This window comes from Mus musculus, chromosome 3, assembly GCF_000001635.26.
Source record: "Mus musculus strain C57BL/6J chromosome 3, GRCm38.p6 C57BL/6J".
NCBI classification, from domain to species: Eukaryota; Metazoa; Chordata; class Mammalia; order Rodentia; family Muridae; genus Mus; species Mus musculus.
In genome coordinates this window covers 142,762,888-142,787,462 of record NC_000069.6, presented here as the reverse complement: position 1 = coordinate 142,787,462, position 24,575 = coordinate 142,762,888, and the positions used below count along the sequence as shown (strand labels likewise).

The following is a 24,575-nucleotide window of genomic DNA, read 5'->3' as shown; positions in this document are numbered from 1 at the left end:
AGTTTCAAGTTCCAGGTTCCATAGAGAGAACCTGTTCAGAAAACCCGAGTCACACAACTCAAAGAGCAGTTAAAATGTGATAGCTGATACCCAAGGTTCCTGGGAAAAAAGTGCCCAAAGAGGGTCTGCAGTTCTGCCCTTCCACAAGCCTTGACCAGCAGACTGTTCACCTCTGTCCCTTCATTATTAAAAAAGAAAAATAAACATGCTTCCCTGAGCTCTGCTATAACAAATTAATGAAATTAAAGTGAGAGCTTCATTTTTCAGCCATCTGGGTAGCAAACCTGCATCTGAAGAGTGGCTCAGTTTTGAACTTATATTCCATACTACCTCCTATATTCTAGACACTACCTCTAGGTAGATAGGGTTGAAATGTTTTCCCTAAGCAATTTCTATTTAGGTATTTTACTTGGTATGTAGGGAAACAGGCACACATACAGGGAGTCAAAGTGATTGGTATGTGAGGGAAAACAGTTATCTTAAAATCTGTCAAAAGCCTCTAGAAGCTACTTTAAAGGCCACTCCTCCCCTCCCACAGACCCTGAATGGGCACTGAGGGAATTATATGAAAGACACAGGGGTCTCTCTCTGACCTGGAGATCTACTGATAATGTCCATATTGTGATGCCACTTAGTCCTGATATCCTGAGGCATATGTGTAGGGATCTGGGGTGGGGAGAGCATAAGGATGCCTTGAGGGGGTCAGGAAGTCTTTCCGAAGCTCCACAAATGGTAGATGAGATTAAAATCCAGCATCAGGAAAAGTCAGGGCCACTGACAATTGGAAATATTAGCCTGGGGCATAGAAGCCTTTTGCCTGGATTAGGACCAGATGGGTACACGGCTGACCCCTTTAGTAGTTCATTATGATAATTAAAGTAAATCTCACACCTGTGATAGAAAATTAGCACAGGCCCCAAAGACAGCCATGGAGAATATATTTACTGCTATGAACACAAAGGCATACTATCAAGAGGCATTGAGATGCAGGAGTTTTTAGTTTGCAAGAATAACTAAAGGGAAATTTCTAGCTATTAACTCCTTGTCACCCAGCTGATAAAAGTTCACCTTTTTTGCATGTACATAGTGTGCTACACACACATTTGTGCTCCTATGTGCGTGGACATGCGCGTGGAGGATCAAGGCTGACCCCAGGTGACTCTTGACCACTCTCCACCTTATATATTGAGGCACGGTCTCTTGGCTGAATCCAGAGTTCATCTGTTTCTGCTTGCCTGCCTAGCCAACTCTTGGGGATTCAGGGTGGCCTCTCATATCCCCCCAACTTGCATGTGTGTTCTGTAGAGCAATACTGTCACACTTGTAATGACAAGGGCTTTACTCCTTTTCTCCAATCCCCAAAAGAATGTATTGCTATTTGTTTTGTTTTGAAGACAGGACTTCCATGTAGCCACATGCCTCTGCACTTTGAGTGCTGGGCTTAAAGGCGTGCACCACCACCACCTGGCTAGAATTCACTTTTTCTAAGAACTTGTATGTAAGGTTTGCTTTTAAATATTCTCTGTAATTTACAGAGTTCTACTTGAAATATCTGGCTGACCTCAGCACTGAGGCAAACTTCTTGTGAAATTATCCCTTGTGGTCTGGATGCATAGAAAGAGCACACTGTTTCTATCAAGAGACCTCAGTCCCATTTCAGCTACTAGAATATGGGCAGATCTTTTAATTTCTAGACGCTTCTCTGACATTAAATGTGGAGAGAGGGCCAGTGTGACAGGGCAGGTCAGGAGAGAGGTTCCTCTATCTTGTATTCTGGCTGAGGCCATTTCAAGTTTAACTAAAATTTGACCTCCTTGATGGAGAAGCCCATGGAAAATTACCCAACTCTATTCTAGGAACTCTTGTTCAAGATGCCTCAGCTGACTTAGCTTTTATTAAATTGCCTGCTTGTCTAGAACCCCCTCCAGCTAACCTTTCATCTTCGCTTCTGTAAAATTGCTTACTCGAAGCCACCCCCTACTCCTCTCAGTGGCCTAGTGGGATACCAGGACATGGTTTCTGTCTTCAAAACCCTTATGCTCTGGACACTGGGGAAGACCCCTGGGCCCCTGAATACCTGAGTGTCATCTCAGCCAACTACAATAAAGACCGAATTGGCTATAAACTGAGTCTGAGTAGAAGAGTCCCTAAAACACCCGTACTGAAGGCATACGAAACTGACAGCCAACTACCTGAACTCAGTAATAACAAACCAGCAATGAAGGTAGTAACATCCAGTGCTTTAAGACAGGTGCAGTGTGTTCACATTAGGTAAAACTTTAAAATGCTGACATATACAGAATAGATTTGCTTTACCTATGCAGAAAGTGTCCCATGCTAAGTTCGCTAATTAACAACTTGCTAAAATGTAACTAAACAGACTGAATCCAGGTTTTAAGGATGATCATCTTAGAGTTAAGAGTCCACACAGAAATAATTTTTCAAACCCTTTCCTGAGCCTGCAGTAATAGTTTTGATCTTGCCACACTGAATGTGAACAGGCCTGTGCACATTCTCAAGCCTGAGTAATTCTGGGATCAAACTCAGCCTGCCCTTACCCTCAGAATGGACTTTTCCTTCTTAATTTGGTATCCAGACCTCAACCACACATAGAATTTTGTTTTACTTCAACCTCAAAAAAACCCCAAAACCTATATTCCTGATTTTTAACTACACTTTTCTAATTAACATTCCACCCCTGGAAAAAGCCCAGAATGTCCTATTACTACAGCTGATTAGCTGGTAGGTAGGGTGGAAACTAGGGGTTACAAGCACATGCGCTACAGCATGGAGCTGCTCCCCTAGCCTTGAGAAAGCCAACACAGCAAAACAGCAGAAGGAAATGAAATTCTAGGCAACTTCTGGGGGTTCAATTTTCCAGCTCTCCTGAGGACCGATCTTAATAATTGCCAAAGCCACACTTCTAAACCCTAGTTGTGGTTGCAGGTTACAGTTTTCTCTCAATTGGGACCCATGTGATCCTCACTAAAGCCCAGGGAAGACAAGGGAGCTAGCTGTGTAAGAAACTACACATGGGTCTTACTCTAGGGTAGGAAATGGTCTTGAGCTACTTGGAGTATAATAAACTGCATCACCAGTGTGCAGTCCTACACTTGGACTGTAGACTTCCAGCATCTGTCTCTCCATGTTTAACCTAGCTTTGTGCAATACCATGTAAGCACCCCATGTTTCACCTAAGGAAGAAATATTAGTCTTCATGGTCCCATGCCCATGGTCCTACCATGAACAGCAGACTGACAGTAGGAAGAGAAGTCTTCTATGGACCAAGATCTGAACCTGCCTCGAAGACCTAGTGTCTGTGTACTGTTACCTCCGGTCTACTTTATTGATGTCTAAGAGGCAAGTTACCTATTCCAACTTAAACAGCAAAATTTCATTAGTTTTCTCTTCTAGTGCCTACATAAGAGACCTTTTTACACTGACATGTAAAATACTTTGAATATTATCAATGACATGGACTAAATAATTTCTAAACACTCTGAGGACCCAGTAATCGTCATACAAATCCCAATAACATAACTAAGAACCAGAGACAAACTGGTTCTGTGAAATGACTTATAAACATTCCAAATTTACTACCATCCCTTCTGACTGAGTTTAGTGAAAACAGCTTTCAGTAGTTCACATACTGATGCTTCTAACTTCCCATGGCCTCTTCTGTGTCCTCTCGATGCTCTTTCTCACACTGTGTGTGTGTTGGAGACGTTAACGATGGTTCTCAAGCTGAGATAAAAATGATGAGAAGCAAGGCTCTCTCAGCTACATTCATTACCTGTAATGATGTACAGGATTTATAATTATATGTTATAAATTTCATTAATACTATAACAAAAACTTTGGTTTTAAATTTTTATTTGAGAATTACATTATTTTAATACCTTCCAAAATACTGTTTCCTAGATCACTAAAAAAGAAAGCAGATTCAGTAAGAAATTTAAGTCATTAAATATGTTGCACTAGTATATACATACAGAAGACTAAGCAATAATATTTAGCTCTGGAATGGGTACCATCTCCTTTTTCCTCATTAAAGGCTCAACCAGCACTGTGTGGCTATGTACAAAGTTCCATATTCCATGTACATTAAGAGTGTGACACTTAGTTGCCTCAGCTTATAGCTGGGGTAATTTGTCCACTGGGGTGTCAAACTTGAAGTCTGAAGGGAAGAGATCCGGAGCCCGAGGGTAGATCAGTCTGTAGGACTGTCGGATTGTAACATCAGCAACACCAGCAATATCCCCGATTTCTAACAGACAAAAAACAAGACATTCAATTGATCTGCTCCACCACTTTGCTATACCAAGAGGAAAAATAACACTCCAATTTCACTATTTAAATTGATAAGGGAAATACAATATAACAGGTATACGCAGGAGTCAAAGTCAATATAAACAGTAAGAGTGATTGGCTCTTTAAAGGTATATTAGAACTACTAAAAGACATATGTTGCAGGATATTTAATTCCACTGTGAACGCAGACTGTGATCCATTTCTAACTGTTCTGTCTCAGCCTTTGACCCTAGAGCTTTGTTTCCTGTAAACACCACCTGTGGTGTGGCTCAGGGCTACCTAAATTCAGTCAATCCTGCAAGTAAGCAACTAGCAGGGAGTGCACAGGAATAAATGGAAAGGTATTTAAGACAAGTGTGTGTGGAGAAGGAGCCTTTTCCTTCTGGGACATCAGTGAAGTAGGAAGGTCAGCTGGGTGCTTTCTCTACCTCCCTGAACTAGCAGGCTTTCAGCACAGCATCTGACTCCTGAGTCTCTTGGTAAAATTGAACAGCAGGGATTTTTGTTGTTAAGAGAACAGCTCTATGTGGAGCAACCCAAGGCGTGTCCCTGTGGTGGCAGACACTTACTTTTGTCAGGTCCTCTGTTTCAGGGCCAAGACAATATGCCACCATGTACAAAAAGCCTGTGTTTATCCCAAGCACAGCATAAAATCATCCTCAGCTACATGGCAAGTTTGAGGCCAGCTTGGGATAGATGAGGCCTTGCCTCAAAACAAACAAAAACCAACCACACAAATGGGGGAAGGGTTATGAGGCCCCATCCCTGCCTGACAGATGACTGACAATTAACAGTGGCTGGGAAAGGGGTGACGTGACTCTTAGGTAGGGAGCCCTGCTCAAGGTAGGAAAACCTATCCTTCCTCCTTCCCCAAACACTTCCACACGGAAAAAACTCTGAGCTAACATGTCATTGATTTCCACTCAAGAGTGCCCGCCTAGGGACTCGGTTTTTGACCATGTATGACCACAATCCCAGATCCTAGCTGAGATGTCATCACTCTGCCTAAACATAAACCCCCTCTTTAGCCTGGAAGTGTAACTTCACTGACCTCCACCTGTGAGATGGATGAACCCACTTGAGAGGTGCTTCCTAATAAACTTGCCTTTATCTACTTTAATCTGGTGGAATCTGGCCTATATCTGCATCACCCAGGGAGAGTAACCACTGAGAAGCTGTGCATGTTCCAGTAAATCCCTTCACAAAAGACACATATGAAAATTAAACAATTTAATTTGGAAAAGGAGCCTTGCACACAGGCTGTATACCTCTAAATAACCACTATAAGCAAGCTACTGTACTTTCTTGAGGTATTGTTTTGTTGTGAGGCTAGGAATGAAAACCAGGCTCTCAAGCACACTAAGCAAATAATCTCTTGGTGAAGAGGACTCTGTCCAATCCTTCCTCCTTATGAGTTAATGCTTCTTCAAGGATCTGAATAGTTAACCCTTTCCATGGGAGATTATGAGTAAGACCACTACACTCCCAGCCTTGCCATCTCATTGGCTGATGTCCTGATGAAGCTCCTACCTTTCTGTGTTCGCTTCTCAGCTGAAGCCTGGGAAGCCATGTAAATAGCTGCTGCCGCCACAGAGATCGGGCTCCTGCCAGGAACCAAGTCCAGCTCCACTGCCTTGCGGGCTATGTGTGTAGCTGCCATCTGCACTTGCTTGGGGAGGCAAAGGTTGGAGCAGAACCTGGACATGAAGTCCCCAGTTGTGATCAGATCCACGCTGGTTTCCAGAGCTTTCAAAATCAGTTTAAAACAGCGGCCAATTTCTTTCTTAGAGATTCGAGACACAGCACATATTTCTAAAAGAGAAAGTATTTTTAAAGAATTTGTAAGACAATTCATTTTATAAACTTTATTATAAAATTAAGTAATAAATAATTATTATTTATTATTAATAAATTATTAAAATATTCTGGTTGTAAAAAATTCAATCAAGGCTTAAAGATGAGCCCTAAATCCTCTCGGAAGTACTTCCTATGGAGCTTATTTATTCAAAACATATTGGTTTATATTTTCACCACACTTTGGACTGTTTTCTTTCAAAACACAAACTTATCTAGTTCAATTTATACAATAAGTTTCTCCAAGGAATCAACTTCTCTGACAGCCTGGTAAGAAATGTTCTAAGGAGAAGAAAGAAAACACTCAAGCTGGAGAATGCGAGTGCACATGTATGACCTGCAACTGTCTGCATGCTGTCGCTATATAAGCTAAACTCTTACCCCTGTTTGAGCTGTTACAGCAAAAGAGCTGTGCTAGTCATCCCTCTACCCGTGACTTAGGAAAGCTTATGAAAATGCTCATTGGATATGGTGACTATAGTCCCGACCTGGACCTGGTCAGTGATGGGCAGTGTAGGTATCACCACAACACTGGAGGAGTTTGTCCTGAGGAAACACAAGCTCGACAAAAGCCAGCACTTAAATCAGAAGTCCTTAGTTTGCATAAAACTGCAAACAATAAGCCTCAAAAAACAAAACAAAAATGAAACAACAACCTAATTACATTGACCCCTTCCAAGACCTGACCCCTCAAATGTGAAACCTATGCTGGCTGTGGTTTCCATCACCAGCTATATATGTAACTTCAAAAGCCTCTCCAGCAGATGATGTCAGGGCTCCTATAAAGCAGTCAGCTGTGGGGTTGGAGAGATGGCTCAGCAATTAAGAGCACTGGCTGTTCTTCCAGAGGTCCTGAGTTCAACTCCCAGCAACCACGTGGTGGCTCACAGCCATCTGTAATAGGATCAGATGCCCTCTTCTGGTGCCTCTCAAGACAGCTACAATGCACTCACATACATAAATAATTAAAACAAAAACAAAAAAAAAACCAGTCAGCTATACTGTTGACTTACAGGGATTAAAATGCTACCTGCATAAGCAGCTTGCAAAGAACATGGCAAAGAAGCCTGTCTTGTACATTTTTCTGTCAAAGAACATACAGAGCCACTGGCAAACGGTGTGTACATGGATCACTGTGCAGTGTCATTAAGCATTGACGCTGCCTGTCTGAGCTCTACTTGGTACAACTGAAGCCTACCTTTAAATGTCCTGGGAACGCCTTCTTGTCTACAGGCGATGTACAGACAAGCAGAGGCTATCGCGTCATTAGCTCTGCCCTTCAGGCTCTTCTGCTCATACACTTGCTTGAATAAATTATTTGTTCGATCCTTCAAAGCAGAGAAACTTAGTTTAATTAAGTCTAGGCCATTTAATCACTTACAGTATCAAAATTGTATGTATTCATTAAATTATGCAGAGTAAAGTCAGAATGGCTTGGAGGAGGCGGATAAGAACTTACAACTATATTGCGAGGGAGGTTGATTCTGTCCGCCATGGTCGTGATTTCCTTGAATGCGTTCATCATTGCTCGATCAGAGCTACTCATTGTTCTCCGGTTCTGATACTTAGAATTGCCAAACTCATCAAAACTTGCAGCTCCTGTACCCTATAAAACAAAGATTTAACCTTGGTCAACATTTTTGGAAAATGTGAACAGTGTCTATGAAAATGTAATGTACACACTCTGACTCCATATGCCCCGGGAGTCTGTCCAGTGGAGCCTGTGACTCAAACAGAAACTTCCATTAGAACATGCTTTAAAGAGGTTGGTTTCAGGAATACTTAAATCTTGGCAATTGCTCAACAATACAGAAAATGGAACTATATGCCATGTTAGAGCTTTCCTACTGCACAATCTTGCTTTGTTTATTTTTTGAGACAGGTTCTTACTATATAGGCCTTAACTGGCTACGTAGCCTGGAGAGATTCTCCAGCTTGACCTGCTGCCTGAAGACAGCTCTAGGATTGAAGTTTGTGACTATGGTGGGGTGTGTATGTATGTATGGCCTTTGGTAGAATCATTACTTGGGTCCATCACTGGTTCCCCATCTGGGGTAAACAGATGTTCATGTTGGATCTCCTCATAAAAAGTCTTACACAACTGATACCAAAGATGGTAACGTTGTTTGTAAAAATATGTAATAGGTATCTGCCTGTGTGTGTGTGTGTGTGTGTGTCTGTGTACCAGTGCATTACTGATGCCAAGGGAAATCAGAGGAATCCCTTAGGATTGCAGTTACAGTTTGTGAGCCAGGAATTTCACCCAAGTCTTCCAGAAAAGCAGCCAAATGCTCTTAATCCCAGCCCAAGTTTCTAATGTTGATTACAAGACTGTAATTTTTTCTTCTGTAGACAGTCAGCCTCTCTCCCCAGCCATCCCTGTCATTGCTCAATGGACACATGAACAAAGTGGCCATGGTGGTCGAGATGGAGGTTATGCTTGGGCTCAGCAACACGGACTTCCACTCACCAAGGCCGACCTGGCTACAGCTCCTGCAGAATGCCAGATCTGCCAACAACAGAAACCAACACTGAGCCCCAGATATGGCACCATTCCTCGAGGTGACCAGCCAGCAACCTGATGGCAGGTTGACTACATTGGACCACTTCCTTCGTGGAAAGGACAGCGTTTTGTTCTTACTGGAGTAGATACTTATTCTGGTTATGGATTTGCCTTTCCTGCACGTAGTGCCTCTGCTAAAACCACCATTCACGGACTGACAGAATGCCTTATCTATCGTCATGGTATTCCACACAGTATTGCTTCTGACCAAGGAACTCATTTCACAGCCAGAGAAGTACGACAATGGGGAAAAAAGTTGGCAGACTTTCACAATACTAACACTGGTGACTCTTATTCCCAAGTCAAGGGTCTCCTCTGTGTGACACTTAGTGACACTTTTGCAAAAATCCTAACTTTCTAGATCTTTAGCTAGTCTCCCCTTGACATTTCCTGCTAAGTGGAATTATTACCTTGCCAATCATGGTGGACAAATCTCCATCACTCAGAAGAGGATTCTGAGAGTCTCCAACTCTAGATGGGTCTTTTGTTGCTTTGTCATTGCTGAAAGTTCTCCATTCAGATCCCACATCAATAACTCGGTCCCCTAAGAAAGTAAGCACACAGTTATTCACCCAGCCAGACATAGGACTCAGCTACCCAGGCTGGCTAATGGTTAGCATCCTAATATAGACACTTGGGAGTCAGCTTAGATACCATGCCTTACATGTATGCTCTGAAGCATTTCCCAACCAGTCCAGTAATGAGCTATGTAAACAGTATGCTATCATTATTCGTGTCCTGAATCTTACAAGAAAAAATTAGTTAAAAATTAGCAAAAAGAAAAAGCTAGTATGGTAAGTCTATGCCTATAGTCCTAGCATTTGGGAGGCTGATCCATAAAAGAGAAATCAAGGTTAAATTGACTGCATATACATAAGAAGACCTTGCTTCATAGATCAAAGCAAAATAATAAAATTATCCTTATGTGATACAACAAAGAATAATAATGAAGCCAGGTGTGGTGGTGCAAGCCTTTTATCCCAGCACTCAGGTAGAGGAGGCAGGTAAATATCTGGATCCCTGTGAATTCCCCAGGCTTTGTCTCAAAAAAAGAAAAAAAAAGACAGACAGACAGAGAGAAAGAGAGACAAGTAAAGAGAGAGAATACAATTTTAAAGGCAGAATTTAAAAAGGCAGACAGGCATACTTTTCTAGAAAGGTTGTGGCTAGGTCTATGATATCAAAACACCTGACATGGATGGGCTCACTGGCACTGCTTCAGCAGAAGAGCTCACTGTCTGGAAACATCTTTGAAGCAAACAGAGATAGCATTGAACACTGAAGCCCACGCTGATCAGTGTGCCCACAGTAAAAGTTATCTCTGAATCCCCAGAGCTATCTAAGCACAGGCACCACTTTCACTGGCACTTCACAAACGAGGTTAATTGGCCAAAGATCACACAGCTTGAAATGTGTATCAGATGCCAACTTAGTCCACTGAACTCTTTCAATGAATTCTGCCGCAGGACAGTTGAAAACTCACCATGTTCATCTCTGCCAGTCACTGCAAAGTTTCCGTACGGACAGTCAATGAATACAGCGCTTACAAGTATGGGACCAAGCTGCTGCTTAGCTTTGGAAATTTTAATTAATAAGATTTAGATGGAGGGATCATTTCCATTTCCAAAGGTGATAAGAGAGGAATTCTTCTGCCCTTAGACTGTGAACCTCAGACATGGTTCAGCAGTTAAGGGCACAGGTCTTTTCACCAGAGGACCTAAATTTGGTCCTCAGCACCCACAGCTATAACTAGCTCTAGAGGCTCCACTCTCTTTCCACAGGAACGTGTTGACCTCTGTGCACACATCTGCTACAGACATATATACAAATAATTTAAAATAAAAATCTTAAGTTTAACTATCTTAATTTTCCATATTCTGAATGTGTGTGAGGGTGCATATATCATACACGCAGAGAGGTTAGAGGACAGTTCTCTCCTTCTAACATGTGGGTTCAGATGGGGGACTTAGTTTGTCGGGCTTGGTAGGAACCACTCTTATCTGTTGAACCATCATGATGGTCCCAATTATTTTATTTTTATACTTATTTCTTCAACTTTAGATGCCCCAGTAGCTTCACATTTTAAAGTCTGTAAAGGATAAGTGAGCCAAGTTCCTTAAAAGCAGACTGCGCTGAGGACGTCTGTCTGCTTATGGCTACGAAAACTACGAAAGCGGCAGATAATTCCTCCATTTCCAGTGAAATGGCGTTAGACTGCAAAGTTCCCAGGCTCTGCAGCACCTACTCACTGACAAGGACAATGGAGGGGAAAGATCACTTCAGTGAAGACCATGCCAAATCTTTTACAGACTACAGTAATTAGCATATATCCAGAAGAACGATTATAACCTAAACCTAGTGATGTACTTTAAGAAAGTAGGTAAATATATAATGAAATGATGTGTTAATGAAGGCTTCTATAAATTCGATTTTCTTTGAACTTCAGAGAACATGAGAATAACTAGTGTATTGCCTGGACAATCACGTTTGAGTGAGAAAGACCAACATTTGAGGCAGTGTCCCCACCTGTCATGTCCATATGCACTGAGAAAAAGCAGAGAAGGTAGGGCAAAGACCCCAGTGACAGTGACAAGGCATTTTAGCATGCCAGCCTGAGCATGGCTCCAAGGAAGGTCAGCAAAACAAAAACAAAAACATGCACAGAAATGAGGCCTGTGCTCCAAAGTGCCAAATCTGAAAAGGTCAAATGTCATTTACAGATTTGTAGTTGCATGTAAAGTATGCACATATGATTTTATTTTTTTTCAAGCATTCAGGGCCTTAAGCATGCTGGTCAAGTGTTCTCTCAACTATAGTTTCAGTCCCCTGTTTGTTTTTATTTTGTGCCAAGGTCTCACTAAATTGTGCAAGCCAGCCTGAGACTTATGCTAGCCCAGGCAGGTATTTCACATTAAACCTGCCTCGGCCTCAGCTGGGATCGTAGACCTATGCCACCAGGCCCAGATAACAAATATTTCAAGGGACAGAAATAAAGGTATCAAGACAAGTGCAGGTGAAGAGGCTTGCAGCTAGGCCTGCACTTACTGTGATTCTGCTTCAGTATTTGGAGACACAGCACCAGCAAGCCAAGATCCTTCATTCATAACATTTTCCTTTTGGCATAAAAATACTTTTTACTGATTGCTTTATACTACACTTTTAAATAGACAAAGTAGACTTTAAAACTAAATGATAAAGTGGCCTAGTATATAGGATAAACAGGAAAGCCCAGCAATGGGCTATTAGGTACATTTTCCAAATACATAGACCTATTTAAGTGACTCAGTCAAGAATCTGTGCCTTATACTAAGAAACACTCCCTTTTAGACAAACTGCACCCAGCAGCATTTATAAGAATCACATTTCCAAGGCAACTCAAAGAGCACATCATGAAACCATAACTCAGCCAAAAATCATGCACATGAGTAAATGATAAGCAGGGCTATTCAGAAAAAAAAAAAAAAACCTGAATATATAAAGGGATTGCCACTTAAAAATCCAATGAGGCAGTATTATAATAGTTTCCCTGGGAGAAAACTGCAATCCAGAATGTTCTCAAGGGTGTGCTGGAGAGATGGCTCTGTGGTTAAGAGCACTGACTGCTCTTCCAAAGGTCCCAAGTTCAATCCCCAGCAACCACATGGTGGTTCACAACCATCTGTAATGGGATCCCATGCTCACTTCTGTTGTGTCTGAAGACAGCTACAGTGTGCTTATCATATACATAAAATAAATAAGTAAAATCTTAAGAAAACAAAAAACAAACAAAAAAACCCACAATGTTTTCAAGGAGAGAGTTGATATAAAATAGCCCTAATGTTTAGATACTGTGATCTCTGACTAAGAGGAAACCTGTGTGCAATCAGCCTTTGAGAGCAAGAAGCCTACCAGATAGTAAGCACAAATACACCCTAAGTATCCTACAAACAGAAACATTCTAACTTTACCCCTCTTAAACTGCATGTTGATTTTTGTAAACTTAGACCAGATAGCCCTCAACAGTAGCACTGAGGTAGTTAGACATAAACTACCAGTGCGGCCAACAGTAGCACTGAGGTAGTTAGACATAAACTACCAGTGCGGCCATCTCAATCCCTAGAAAGACCTTCCTGGCTTTACTCAAGGTCCACAGAAGAAGTCCTCCCCAGCATGTGTCCCTGCACTGCAGTGTAGAATCCATGACAAAGAGTGGCATCTAAAGAGCACTTCACATCAATGAAGATCTCACACACACACACAGGAGCACGTGCGCACGCACACATTCTAAAGATATAAATGTCATCTGTGTATGTTTGAGAAGCAATTGAGGAGAATCGTTGATCACTCTCCCTAGTTCACCTGCCTCTCTAGCACCTATCTTTGACAATTGAATTTTTAGAAGAAAAGGTCAAAGTGAGTCATTTCTTTTTCAAATCTACTTGACTTACGTTGCTTTTAAAAAGATGAGTTTAACTTTAGTCGTGAACATGACATGACATTGACTGGAAGTGGAACTGCTAATTTTAAGCAATACTAATGTGAAATCCCAATTCACAGGGCATGCCATTCATTCTTCATTCATTCACAGGGCATGCCATTCATTCTTTTTCCAGCAGAATTGATGTTTGAACAATGTTTGGTTAAACAAGATAAGCATTCACTCTACCACTCAGCTCCACTCCCTAGTCTCAACTCTTATCTTCTAACAGATATGACTGCAAACGTAATAATTTGCTGATTATAAATCAACATTCAAGCAATGTACAAGGTCAAATTTTATGAACAAACTGATGCCCTAAATACTGTACTGCCATCTACTGATGAAGTTCTACAGCAACACAATCCCAGCATTAAAATGTAGTTGGGGACAGGGACTGCTACACAATGGTTTGATTGACCAATTTTATGAACAGAAAGCAGCTCTGCCTTACTGGCCTGCTTAGTCACCACACATCTTAGGCACTGGTAAGGGTCAGGCGTGGTGATAATCCCACTAAAGAGACTCAAGCAGGCAGATCTGAGTGACAGGCCAGCCAGGGCTATTAAGAAGATGGCTCAGACACTCTAAGGCCTTCCTTGCTCCATAAACTTGAGTACCTAAGTTCAGATTGTGAGTGGCCATTTTAAAACATCAGCATGTGTAGAGGAGTGTGGGTAGAAACACGGGGATTCCTGAAGCTTGCTGACCATGTGCAGGGGAGTGTGGGTAGAAACACGGGGATTCCTGAGGCTTGCTGGCCATGTGCAGGGGAGTGTGGGTAGAAACACGGGGATTCCTGAGGCTTGCTGGCCAGCTGAATAGCAGCAAGCTCTAGGCTCACTGAGAGACGATGTCTTAAGGGCATAAGTTGGAAAACAATAGAGTGGCTTACCCTCTGACCTCTGCAAGCTTACAAGCACATGCACACACATACACACCACAACACACATAAATCAGTGATAAAACAGCTAATTCCAAATCATAGCACTTCTAAGTTATTTTATAATTCTAATGAAAGTCAAATAGGTGATCATGACACTCCAAACAGTTATGCAACTGGTCCTCCTGCTAAAGTGGAATGGATTTCTCCAATCTCCCAATCTGAGTGGCCCTTAGGACTTTCCTGGCCAATTCTAGTTTACTCTGGTTGTCTTGTTTGACTCTACTTTCAACACTCTCTCTCTCAAAAAATAAAAACAGTACTCCATTCGGCAGCACATAAACTAAAATTGAAACGATAGAGAAGATTAGCATGGCCCCTGCCCAAGGATGACACACAAATTTGTGAAGCGTTCCATATTTTTTAAAAGGGTCAGGAAACTGAATGGAGCTGTGTAGAGGAACTGGGGATAGCCACTAGACAGTCCCAGATGCCAGGAAAGCAACTGACACCAGCTGAAATACCCAACAAGAGGAGAGAGAACCTGTAGAGATCATATCTAGAGGTTGGGCACACTCCTCAGTTGAAGCATGGGGCCACCCACCCATATTAAATATTGAACACAGAATTGTTCATGTCTAAAGGAAATGCAGGGACAAAAAGTAAAGCTGAGACTGAAGGAAAGGCCATCCAGGGACTGCCCCACCTGGGGATCCATCCCATCCGCAGACACCAAACCCAGACACCATGCTGATGCCAAGAAGCGCTTGCTGACAGGAGCCTGGTATGGCTGTCTCCTGAGAGGCTCTGCCAGTGCCTGACCAATACACATACAGATGCTCACAGCCAACCATCAGACTGAGAACTCGGACCCCAATGGAGGAGTTAGGGGAAGGACTGAAGGAGCTGAAGGGGTTTGCAACCCCATAGGAAGAACAACAACATCAAACAACCAGATGCCCCAGAGCTCCCAGGGACTGACTAAACCACCAACCAGAGTTCACATAGAAGGACTCATGGCTCCAGTTGGATATGTAGCAGAGAATGGCCTTGTCTGACATCAGTGGGAGGGGAGGCCCTTGGTCCTGTGCAGACTTAATGCCCCAACTTAGGAAAATGCTAGGGCAGTGGTGAGATAGGAGTGGGTATGTGCTAGGCAAGCAAGTAGCTATATCCTCAGACCTAAAAGCAAAATTTTAGGATGTGACATTTTTGAACAATAACCATTTGAACTAGACAATCTAGATCACCATACCATATGTAAGGTTTTTTTTAAAAGATTTTTTATTTATTTATTATATGTAAGTACACTGTAGCTGTCTTTAGACACACCAGAAGAGGGCGCCAGATCTTGTTACGGATGGTTGTGAGCCACCATGTGATTGCTGGGAATTGAACTCAGGACCTTCGGAAAAGCAGTCAGTGCTTTTAACTGCTGAGCCATCTCTCCAGCCCCCCATATGTAAGTATTAAATCTTTTTTTAACAAGGCACAGGATGAGGCTCAATGTTACTATTCTGAAATCTACTATGTTTATTTTAGAGAGCATCCAAATGGCACAAAAGTTATGTGTTTATTAGTCATTTAATTATCAATCTCTCACACACGCCTTCCACTTCCATTTAAAACTAAAGGTGCAAGCACAGTTGGCCTTTCCATTTCATGTTGGTAAATTTCCCCCTACATTACACAACATACAGTGGTCATATACACGCAGTGCTACACGGGATCTCTGGAGGATCTTACTCATCTTTATTTCTTTTTTTTTTAAACTTTATCATAACTGTAACTTATGTATGTGGGGTGGAAGCTGTCAAAATGTACTCATTAAAACTTTGAAAAACTGTACAAAAGCAAAGTACTATACATTACGATTTAAATTAAAACCTTAATAGCTACTTACCTACAACTAGGCCACATTCGGGACAGATCATATCGCCAGCTCTGTAGTCTTCAACTAAAATTGCATCTGGATGATTCGGACATGTGACTCTTGGGAGAGCATCCAAACTACATGGAAAACAAAACCAAGTTTTATATTTCCCAACTAATACGAAACAAGTCTTTATTGTTTTCTGGTAATAGGCAAGGTACAGATTTTGAAACTCTTGATTAGTATAATAATAACTTACAATACTCACACCATTTATATGTAATTACTTGGTTTGTGCTTTTTATTTCTTGTTAGAAAATAACAGTGTTTTCCTGAATGCTAACCCCCTTACCGCAGATTCAGCATGACACACTAAAGCCAACACATGTTTACATGAAAGACAATTAGGTCAGACAGACAGACAGACAGACAGACAGACAGTCAGGTGTGGCTGTGCTGACCCTAAGGGCTGATGACTTCACTTAGTCAGGCCACAACTGAGGAGGTTAGCCTTTACAATTTGCTTTTGCTGACACATGCCGACAGTCCCAGCACTTTAGGCTGCAGTAGGATTCCTTGAGCCCAGGCTTCCGAACAGCCCAGACAAAAGACACAGATATCTTCACAAGCTACAAATCAAAATAAAAAAACCTGACTAACCATACATAGAAGGAAACTAGATTCCTATCTCTTACCCTGCACAAACATCAATTCAAAATGGATCAAAGACCTTCACATAAGATCTGAACTTTGGGGCAGTGGATGTGACTCAGAGGTTCAGAGTACTTACTGCTCTTCCAGAAGAAGTTCAGTTCCAAGCACTTGCTCACAATCACTTGTAACTCCAGTTCCACGTGATCTGATACCTTTTTCTGGCCTCTGAGGTCACCAAGAACACACTCAGACACATAAAATAGTCTTTGAAAAGAGAGCAGTGCAGATCTGATACTTGGAAAGCACTAAGTGACAACAGGTAAAACCACTTCAAGACATGATAAAGGAAGGAATTTCTTAAAAATGTTCCTATAGCACAGGATATAATCCCAAGAACTGAAAAGAGTGACTGAAAGAAAAAAATAACTAGCATCTATCTCTACAGCAAAGGAAACAACTGGCAGAGTCAAGAAAGTACACTCCAGGAGGAGAGTCTCTGCCAGTGGCACAGGATTACTGTCCGGAATCTCCATGAACTCCAAACACTGAGTACAAAAAGGACAAACCATCCCATCAACAACTAGACTAATAAAATGACAGTTCTCTAAAGGTGAAATACAAATAGCCAATAAACATTTGAAAATGTATTCCGTATCTCTAGCCACTGAGGAAGTGAAATGCCAACTGCTCTTTTATCTCATCCCAGACAGAATGGCCACCACCTAGGAAACAACAAGCATGATGGCAAATGAGGGAAAGAAGGATTCTCACACACTGCTGATGGGAAGATAAACTGTGATGGCCGCCATGGAAACCACAATAGTTTCCTCAAAAAGCAAATCGTAGGGCTGGAGAGAGCTCAGTGGATAGAGTGCTGCCAGGCCTGATGGCTTAAGTTCAGCCACTGCCACTTAAATGTGAGGGTTTTTTTATTGTTTTTTTTTTCCTGTTTTTTTGTTTGTTTTAATGTTGTCTCCAGTTCTTACAAACAGTAGCCAGTTCTCTTAACTACCTGTCCTCCTCCCAGTTCCCAGCCCAGGCCCTTCAAAAGTTTCTCCCAACTAGTCCTCCTTTAGTCCCCCAACAGTTTGCTTAAATAGTCCCAATACTAGCAGCTCCAAACTATAACAAGTACTCTAGTCTATCTACTCACTATAACAAGTGTCCTAGCCTATCTGCTCACTATAACAAGTGTCCTATCCTATCTGCTCACTATAACAAGTGCCCTATCCTATCTGCTCACTATAACAAGTGTCCTAGCCTATCTACTCACTATAACAAGTGTCCTAGCCTATCTGCTCACTATAACAAGTGTCCTAGCCTATCTACTCACTATAACAAGTGTCCTAGCCTATCTACTCACTATAACAAGTGTCCTAGCCTATCTGCTCACTATAACAAGTATCCTAGCCTATCTGCTCAGCTCAGCTTCTCCTGCCTCAACTCTCACCAACTGCCTTCACTTCTCCCTCCTCCAGCCCAATCCACTTTCTCGGCCTCAGGTGGCTTTTTCATATCCTCTCCTGTTCTCAGAAATCCAAGAGGCAACCAACACTGAAGGTCAAGCAGTTTTAATAGCTATAAATTCTTAAAGGACCAGTTGACTAGCAACTTGGTGAGGGGCGGGATGGGAGGTAGGGAGACCCTTTAAAGGGCTAAGTGCACAAGATAAACCATAGTGCGTGGTGAAGGGAGAAAACCAACTCCCATAAATTATCCTCTAACCAAGTTGGAGAAGCCAGAGTCCCACAGGTTGTTCTGACCCACACCTTGGCACATGCCCTTCCCCCCAATCAATAAATACTATATAATTTTTAAAACCAGAACCATCTAAGGCTACCCAGTTCCTGGGCAGATACCTGAAGGTTCTAAGTGAACACACTACAGATACTCACACACCCACGTATATGCATAGTAATAATACAGCTTATCAAATGGAATCAGCCTGGCGTAAAGAAAATGTGGTGTGGATACACAGCCTGAAAGACGAAATCATAGGAAAATAGGCGCAATTGGAAAACAGATCAAGTGAATAAGCCAGAATCACAAAAACAAGGACATCGTGCTTCTCTCCTGTGTGAATTTGTTGTGTTCAAGTTTACATGTGTGCACACACATATGTAGACATGTTACATATGAATATAGGACCTGATAAAAAAGGTGCCGATAAGAGAGAAGGATGTGATTTTAGGGAGGGAGAAAAGAGGAAGAGAGAGGGCAGGAGGGAACACTATTTGGGGTAAGTGAATCAGAAAGAAGATGGAGGCTAGGATAAGTGACTAATAAGTGCAAAGATACTACTGTAAGAATGTAACGATGACATCCGTTATAGCATGTTAATCTAAGAAACTAACTTAAATAGAACAATATAACTTTAAAGCTATCACATTAATTTAGATTTATGATACTATTAACATTAATACTTTTCTTTTTCTTTTCTTTTTATCTGTAGTCCTGTTGGCCTCAAACCCACTATACAGCCCAGGCTGGTGTAAAACTAGGAGTACTCCTCTTGCTTCAGCTTCCTGAAGTGGTGAAATCTCAGGGATGTGCCACAAGGCCCAGCTCATGATATTTTTAACTTTCTTACTTATTTTATCTCAAACAATAAAACAGTTTGAGGAACTTGATTAACCTTAAATGATTTGAGAAAACAAGCTTTTAAAAGTAACAAAGATTCTCAGCAAAATCTTACAAGTTCTCCAAAGGGTGAGTGTTCTTTTAAAATTCACTTACACGATACAATAAACGGTTATATATTACAGTCATGGAAAGCACACACCTAAAACACAAAATCAACTGTTCTTATAGTTAACTATGCTTCTGTGGTTTTGGATCAAGTTTCTCCTGCTAGCTAGTACGATTCAAAATGTTTTAACAACCACATTGTGTTTTATTGACTTATTTTTAAGGATATATTTATTTTTGTCTTATAGGTGTTTTCCCTGCGCGTGTGCAGGTGTACTGCCTGAATGGTTAGTTCCCAGGGATACTTTGGAACTAGTTACCATGTGGGTGCAGGTCTTCTGCAGAAGCAACAAGTGCCCTTCACCACAGGTCTCTCTCCCTAACTACCAACAACTAAGTCACATGGAAAACTGATTTTTAAAAAATTCACTAAATAATCACAGATTTATTTACTTCATTAAAACATATCCTGGAGTCTTCTAATTGGAAAAATGAGAGAGGACAGGAACTGCTTTATACTTGTTCTGCAAACTTGTTAGAAAAAAATAAATCTTAAAAAAATAAAGTATTTCATAAAAATCAAAAAGCTGCAGAAATAAAGTAAAATGTTAGCAAAATAAGAGTGGCTCTCAATAAACAAAGCAGGAAATTAACCTAACAGTATGTTAAGGATTAACATAGTTTGGCACTACTAACAAGTCTATCAAGCCAGCTGTGATGGGACATGTCAGTATTCAGGAAGCAGAAATAGCTAGGCATGCTACCTAGTCAAAGCTACCCTAGGAACTATACATCGACTAGAGTGAGGCTGTCTCAACAGATGGATGGATGGATGGATGGATGGATGGATGGATGGATGGAATAGTAGGCCGAGGGGCTGGGAATCACTGTCAGCAGATAACTGTACATAGGAGTTCCAAGGCAGCTGACACTACAGCCTCAAAGACAAAAGTAGGTAAAGAGGCTGAGAATGGAGCTTAGTGGAAGATGCGTGCCTAGTATATATAAGTCCTGGTTTCAATCCCTAACATTTAAAAGAGGGAAACATGAAAAACTTTGCAGAGTATTTAAATGATACCGCCTTAAACATTATTTATTTATTTATCCAAATTATTTAAATATGAACATTTTGTCTGCATGTATGTCTTAGTGCCTACAGAGACAGAAGAGATGCCCTGGAATTGAGTTAGGAGTTCATGAGTTGCCATGTGGGTGCTGGAAAAGCACCCAGTGTTCCTAACCATGGAGCCCCCTCCCCCGCCCATAAACATTTTGAATGCTCAATGTGCACAACATCCTAAAAGATAGGCACAATCTTCATTTTACAGATCGCAGCCAAAAAGTTATTTACTGACGTCGGAATAAAGAGTGGGCATCAATCTGGACATGTTCTCTTCGAGAACACCAACCAGTGCCAATGCTTAGTGCCTACATGCCGCCCTCAAGGTATGACAAACTCTCAGGCAACTTCTCTCTATTCACACTGCTGGCAAAACTTGATAGCAACAGGAATGACACAGACTTAAGAGCTGGATGAGGGCCGGGCAGATCTACAACCCCACAGTTTTCAAGGTGGAGACAGAAGATTCGAGACCACTAACTCAAAATCAAACACTAGCTGTCCAGAAAAGAAATTAATTTCAAGGGATTTTTTTAAGTGAAGAAAAGTTTAAAAACTGTAACCAGTGATTTTACTATGTGTACTATTTAAACACTACAACTTGTGTTTCAAGAATACAGGAGTTCCTTTTCCCTAAGATGGTAAGCTGTGCCTACATATGAACACATCACCCATGGGAAATTTCAATAGTATTTGGGGAAGCTGAAGGTTCCTATGTCGCTACAAGGAAGCCTTACGTGACAAAACCACACCCAGATGGAATGATTAAATCATAATTAATCTAATTAAATCATAAAATCAGTAAACAAGATTGCCCATTGCTTCCACGCAAGAAGTTCACGAGGCTTCCTATGCCCACCTCCCACTTTTTATAATAAACAGCAGACTTGGAGGTTCCCAGAAAGGCCAAGTTTCTGTAAATAATGGCTTCCCCCGGTGACGTTTACCAATTCCACACATAGTAACCACCTCCGAAAAAAAAAAAAAAGTGCCAAAAGAACAGAACTTAATTTGATACTTTCTGTACATTCTGTGTTAACTGGAGACCAGTGGACGGATAATCAGAATAGGTATAGTGGCCCGCGAAAGGTCAACACGCTGGCATGACTCAGTTTACACATATGCCAGTATACTAATATCTACCTCATAGTGGTTACAAGAGATATAATTAGGGTCTGCAAAGCATTTTGGAGGTCACAAGATTAAAGGCTGTCTCTGCGGTCACAACACGCATTTCCTGTAGATATTAAGCAAACTACGTTTTAAAAATACATTTAAAATGACTTCCAGCATATGTAATTAATTTTCTGCAGACAGCATCTCCTTCAGAGTACGCAATGATACTTTTCGGGGTGGGGACAGGGGGTCTTTTAGGAGAATGAATCAAGTCTCCGTATGTGCTTTCGTTTCCACTTCTGGGGGGGCCATTGGGCTAGCGACCCTTTGCCACCAGACAACCAATGCTGACGTTTCTCAACTTTGCGGTTGTCAGATCGATAGGGACCTGGAACGTCGCTTTTCCAGCTCTTCGGAAACGGGGTTTCAGCCCCCTCCGGCTGGATGGGCCGTAAGGGAGAAAATACACAGAAAACATCAACATGACACAAAGACGGTTGAAGGGTCCGGAGACGGAGGCCGGGGCCGTGCGGATCCGCAGGGTCAAACCCGGGCGGCGATGACTCAGGTGGGTAAGGGACACCCGCGGCGGCCTTCTGGAGGAACCTGGGCCCCGCGATGCCCTGCTCCACTCGCTCCGAGGCCGTTGCACTCACCGGCTGGTCGACGCCATCTTCGCGGCTCCGCCAACAGCTCCGTCCGAAGCAGGAAGCAGCACTGGCTCCTAGACGCCCCGAGCCGGGCTTTTATGCGCGAGTCGCTCGCGCGCACTCCGCGCGGCTACGGGTCGGGAGGAGGGCTAAAAAGCGCTCGGTCCTTGACGACGCGGGCTGTGTACTTCCTGGTTGTCTCCGCTGCTGCTGCGTGGCTCCCGGCTGCTGGTTGATTGGCAAAATCTTCAAAGCCTGGCGGGATAGCACACCCCTTTGATCTCCGGAGGCAGAGGCTGGAGGATCTCTGTGAGTTTAGAGGAACCTGATCCACACAGGGTGCTCCAGAACAGCCAGGAGGAGGGAGAGAGAGATAAAGAGAGAGAGACAGACAGACAGACAGACACAGACACACACAGTCTCAAACAAATCAAAACAAAAAATCAACCCAAGAAGACTCAGAATGTGCTGCGCCTGAGCTAGCTCTCAAACAGAGGAAATTAAAATGGGAGTTGCCTCCTCGGGTGATACTCTCAAGTATTCCTGCACCAAGAAGGTAGGAGGATCTGGAGTTAGACCTCGTCTCAAACAAAAAACACCTTTAAATAAACAAACACACAAAATAACCAACACACAAGGAAACCAGGTTGGTTGAAAGGGGCAAAGCGCTCGCACCAAATTCCTTTCCTTTATTTTCAAGTCAGTTTTCCCTATCTGATTGAATGTCTCATTTGCCCTGACTAAAGAATTTGGAATAAAAAGAGAAATTAGTTGTTGTCTTCAGGAGTAGGTATCAATTCAAGCTCTGTCATTGGCCAACATGATTCAAAGTTCCTACATGTCCTTTATCTCAACAGTGTAGGCATGGAGGGTATCTGGCTCACAAACCCTTCTAGAATTGCAAGAGACAGCCCTGCTATGACCCATGTTGTTGTTGTTCCCCAATCATCATCGAATATTTGACTGAAAACCGAGTATAGGAAATGTAATAAAACAGCTAACGTCTATACAAGGGCCTCACAAGGCAGGTCTTGGGGGTCACCCTTGTAATTCTAGAAGTTAGGGTGCAGAGGTGGGAGGTCATGAATCCCAAGCCAGCCTGACCTGCAGAACAAGACCTTGTCTCAGCTCCCGTCCTCTTACCTTAAGGCAACAGTGCTACTTTCTTGTAAATAAACCATTCCCAACAAAGTCTGAATTAAGGTAACTGCAAGTTGGGTGTCTTCCACTGAGATGAAAACTCAGTAAGCATTTTATTTGTTAATGGAAATCAAATGCCATTAAGCAGACATTTGTTGAAGTGGGAATTTCTGGTTTTGTTAGGGACTCAGTTGTATCATGTGATGTTTTTCTGGAAACTGTCTTATGTAACGGTGTTTTGCCGAGAACAGGCGCAGGGTGTTTTTCTGAAAACTGCCTAGTGAAAGGGCGTGTGATGTTTTGCTACGGCGGATGCTTGAGGGGACATATGTTTGGAAAGAGCATAAGTATAACCCAACAGACGGCGGACAGTGCTCCTGCAATTGGTTCGCCTTGCTTGATTCGCTGATCTTAGCTTGTTGTGACTTCATAGTGAAAAATGCACCAAAGAACTTATGGTGGTGTTCCAGCGGCTTCTTCCTGCTTCTGTGGACTTGTGCTGATAGGTCGAACCTCATGGTTTCCTCTGGACCTAGCGGCTGCTATGGATTTATGTTTGCCATGTATACTGGACTGGTGTACTGGACTGCTGTTGCTGATTTGGTAGTTTGCTAGTAGACCAGACTGCTGACAACAGAGATTTGAATAGCTCCAAAGAACCATTTCTAAGCATGTCCACAACCCCTATTTCCTATTAACCTTTCTTTTTCCCTAACTCTGGTGGATGCTGGACTACAACAGAGGTTGAAGTCTTAAAGAACCATAATTAAAGAAGGTTTTGAAAACTCTAAGCCTACCCATTCTTTTCAGTATTCTTTTGTTTTTTGTTTTGTTGTTTGTTTGTTTGTTTGTTTGAAAACAGAAATTCTCTGTAGCCTTGGCTGTCCTGGAACTCTGTAGACCAGGCTGGCCACTGAGTCAGAAATCTACCTACCTCTGCCTCCCGAGTGTTGGGATTAAGTGTATGTGCCACTGCTGTCTGGCTGCCAGACATTGTTTTCTCGAGCTGAACAGAAGCTACTAGCTTCCTTTGAAAGAACAAGAGGTGCTGGGAATGTAGATCATTTGGTAGACTGCCTAAAAGACACGAAGGCGTGGGTTCAATCCCCAGCGCTGCAGGGAACGGTTGTGATAGTGCAGACTGCACTGTCAGCACTCAGGCAGGAAGAGCAGGAGCTCACGGTCGTCTTTGGATACACAATGAGTTTGAGGCCAGCCTCGTCTATGAGGAAGCCTATCTGCTGTAAGCACATGATCGATGCCTGTA

General features: G+C 42.3%; 1 protein-coding gene and 1 non-coding gene across 2 annotated transcripts; one reads left to right on the top strand and one right to left on the bottom strand.

Moving 5' to 3' along the window:
* Positions 1–3,856: 3,856 nt before the first annotated feature.
* Gtf2b (general transcription factor IIB) lies at positions 3,857–22,216 on the bottom strand. The gene is made up of 7 exons (NM_145546.1): positions 22,175–22,216; positions 15,971–16,077; positions 9,139–9,272; positions 7,625–7,771; positions 7,364–7,493; positions 5,842–6,123; positions 3,857–4,267 (listed from the first exon to the last, which is right to left on the bottom strand). Exons 1-7 carry the CDS (start codon positions 22,189–22,191, stop codon positions 4,134–4,136), a joined length of 951 nt encoding a protein of 316 aa, NP_663521.1. The 5' UTR covers positions 22,192–22,216; the 3' UTR covers positions 3,857–4,133.
* Positions 14,387–14,491, top strand: Gm24457. The gene has a single exon (XR_003954721.1). It is a non-coding gene; the product is annotated as a U6 spliceosomal RNA (small nuclear RNA).
* Positions 22,217–24,575: the final 2,359 nt, after the last annotated feature.

Excerpts from the sequence above, each read along its gene's own strand:
- Gtf2b (NM_145546.1), bottom strand. Across the intron at positions 7,772-9,138 it reads TGTCCACCATGATTGGCAAG|GGTACAGGAGCTGCAAGTTT; the intron begins GTAATAATTCCA and ends TTTGTTTTATAG. Across the intron at positions 4,268-5,841 it reads TGAGAAGCGAACACAGAAAG|AAATCGGGGATATTGCTGGT; the intron begins GTAGGAGCTTCA and ends TTTGTCTGTTAG.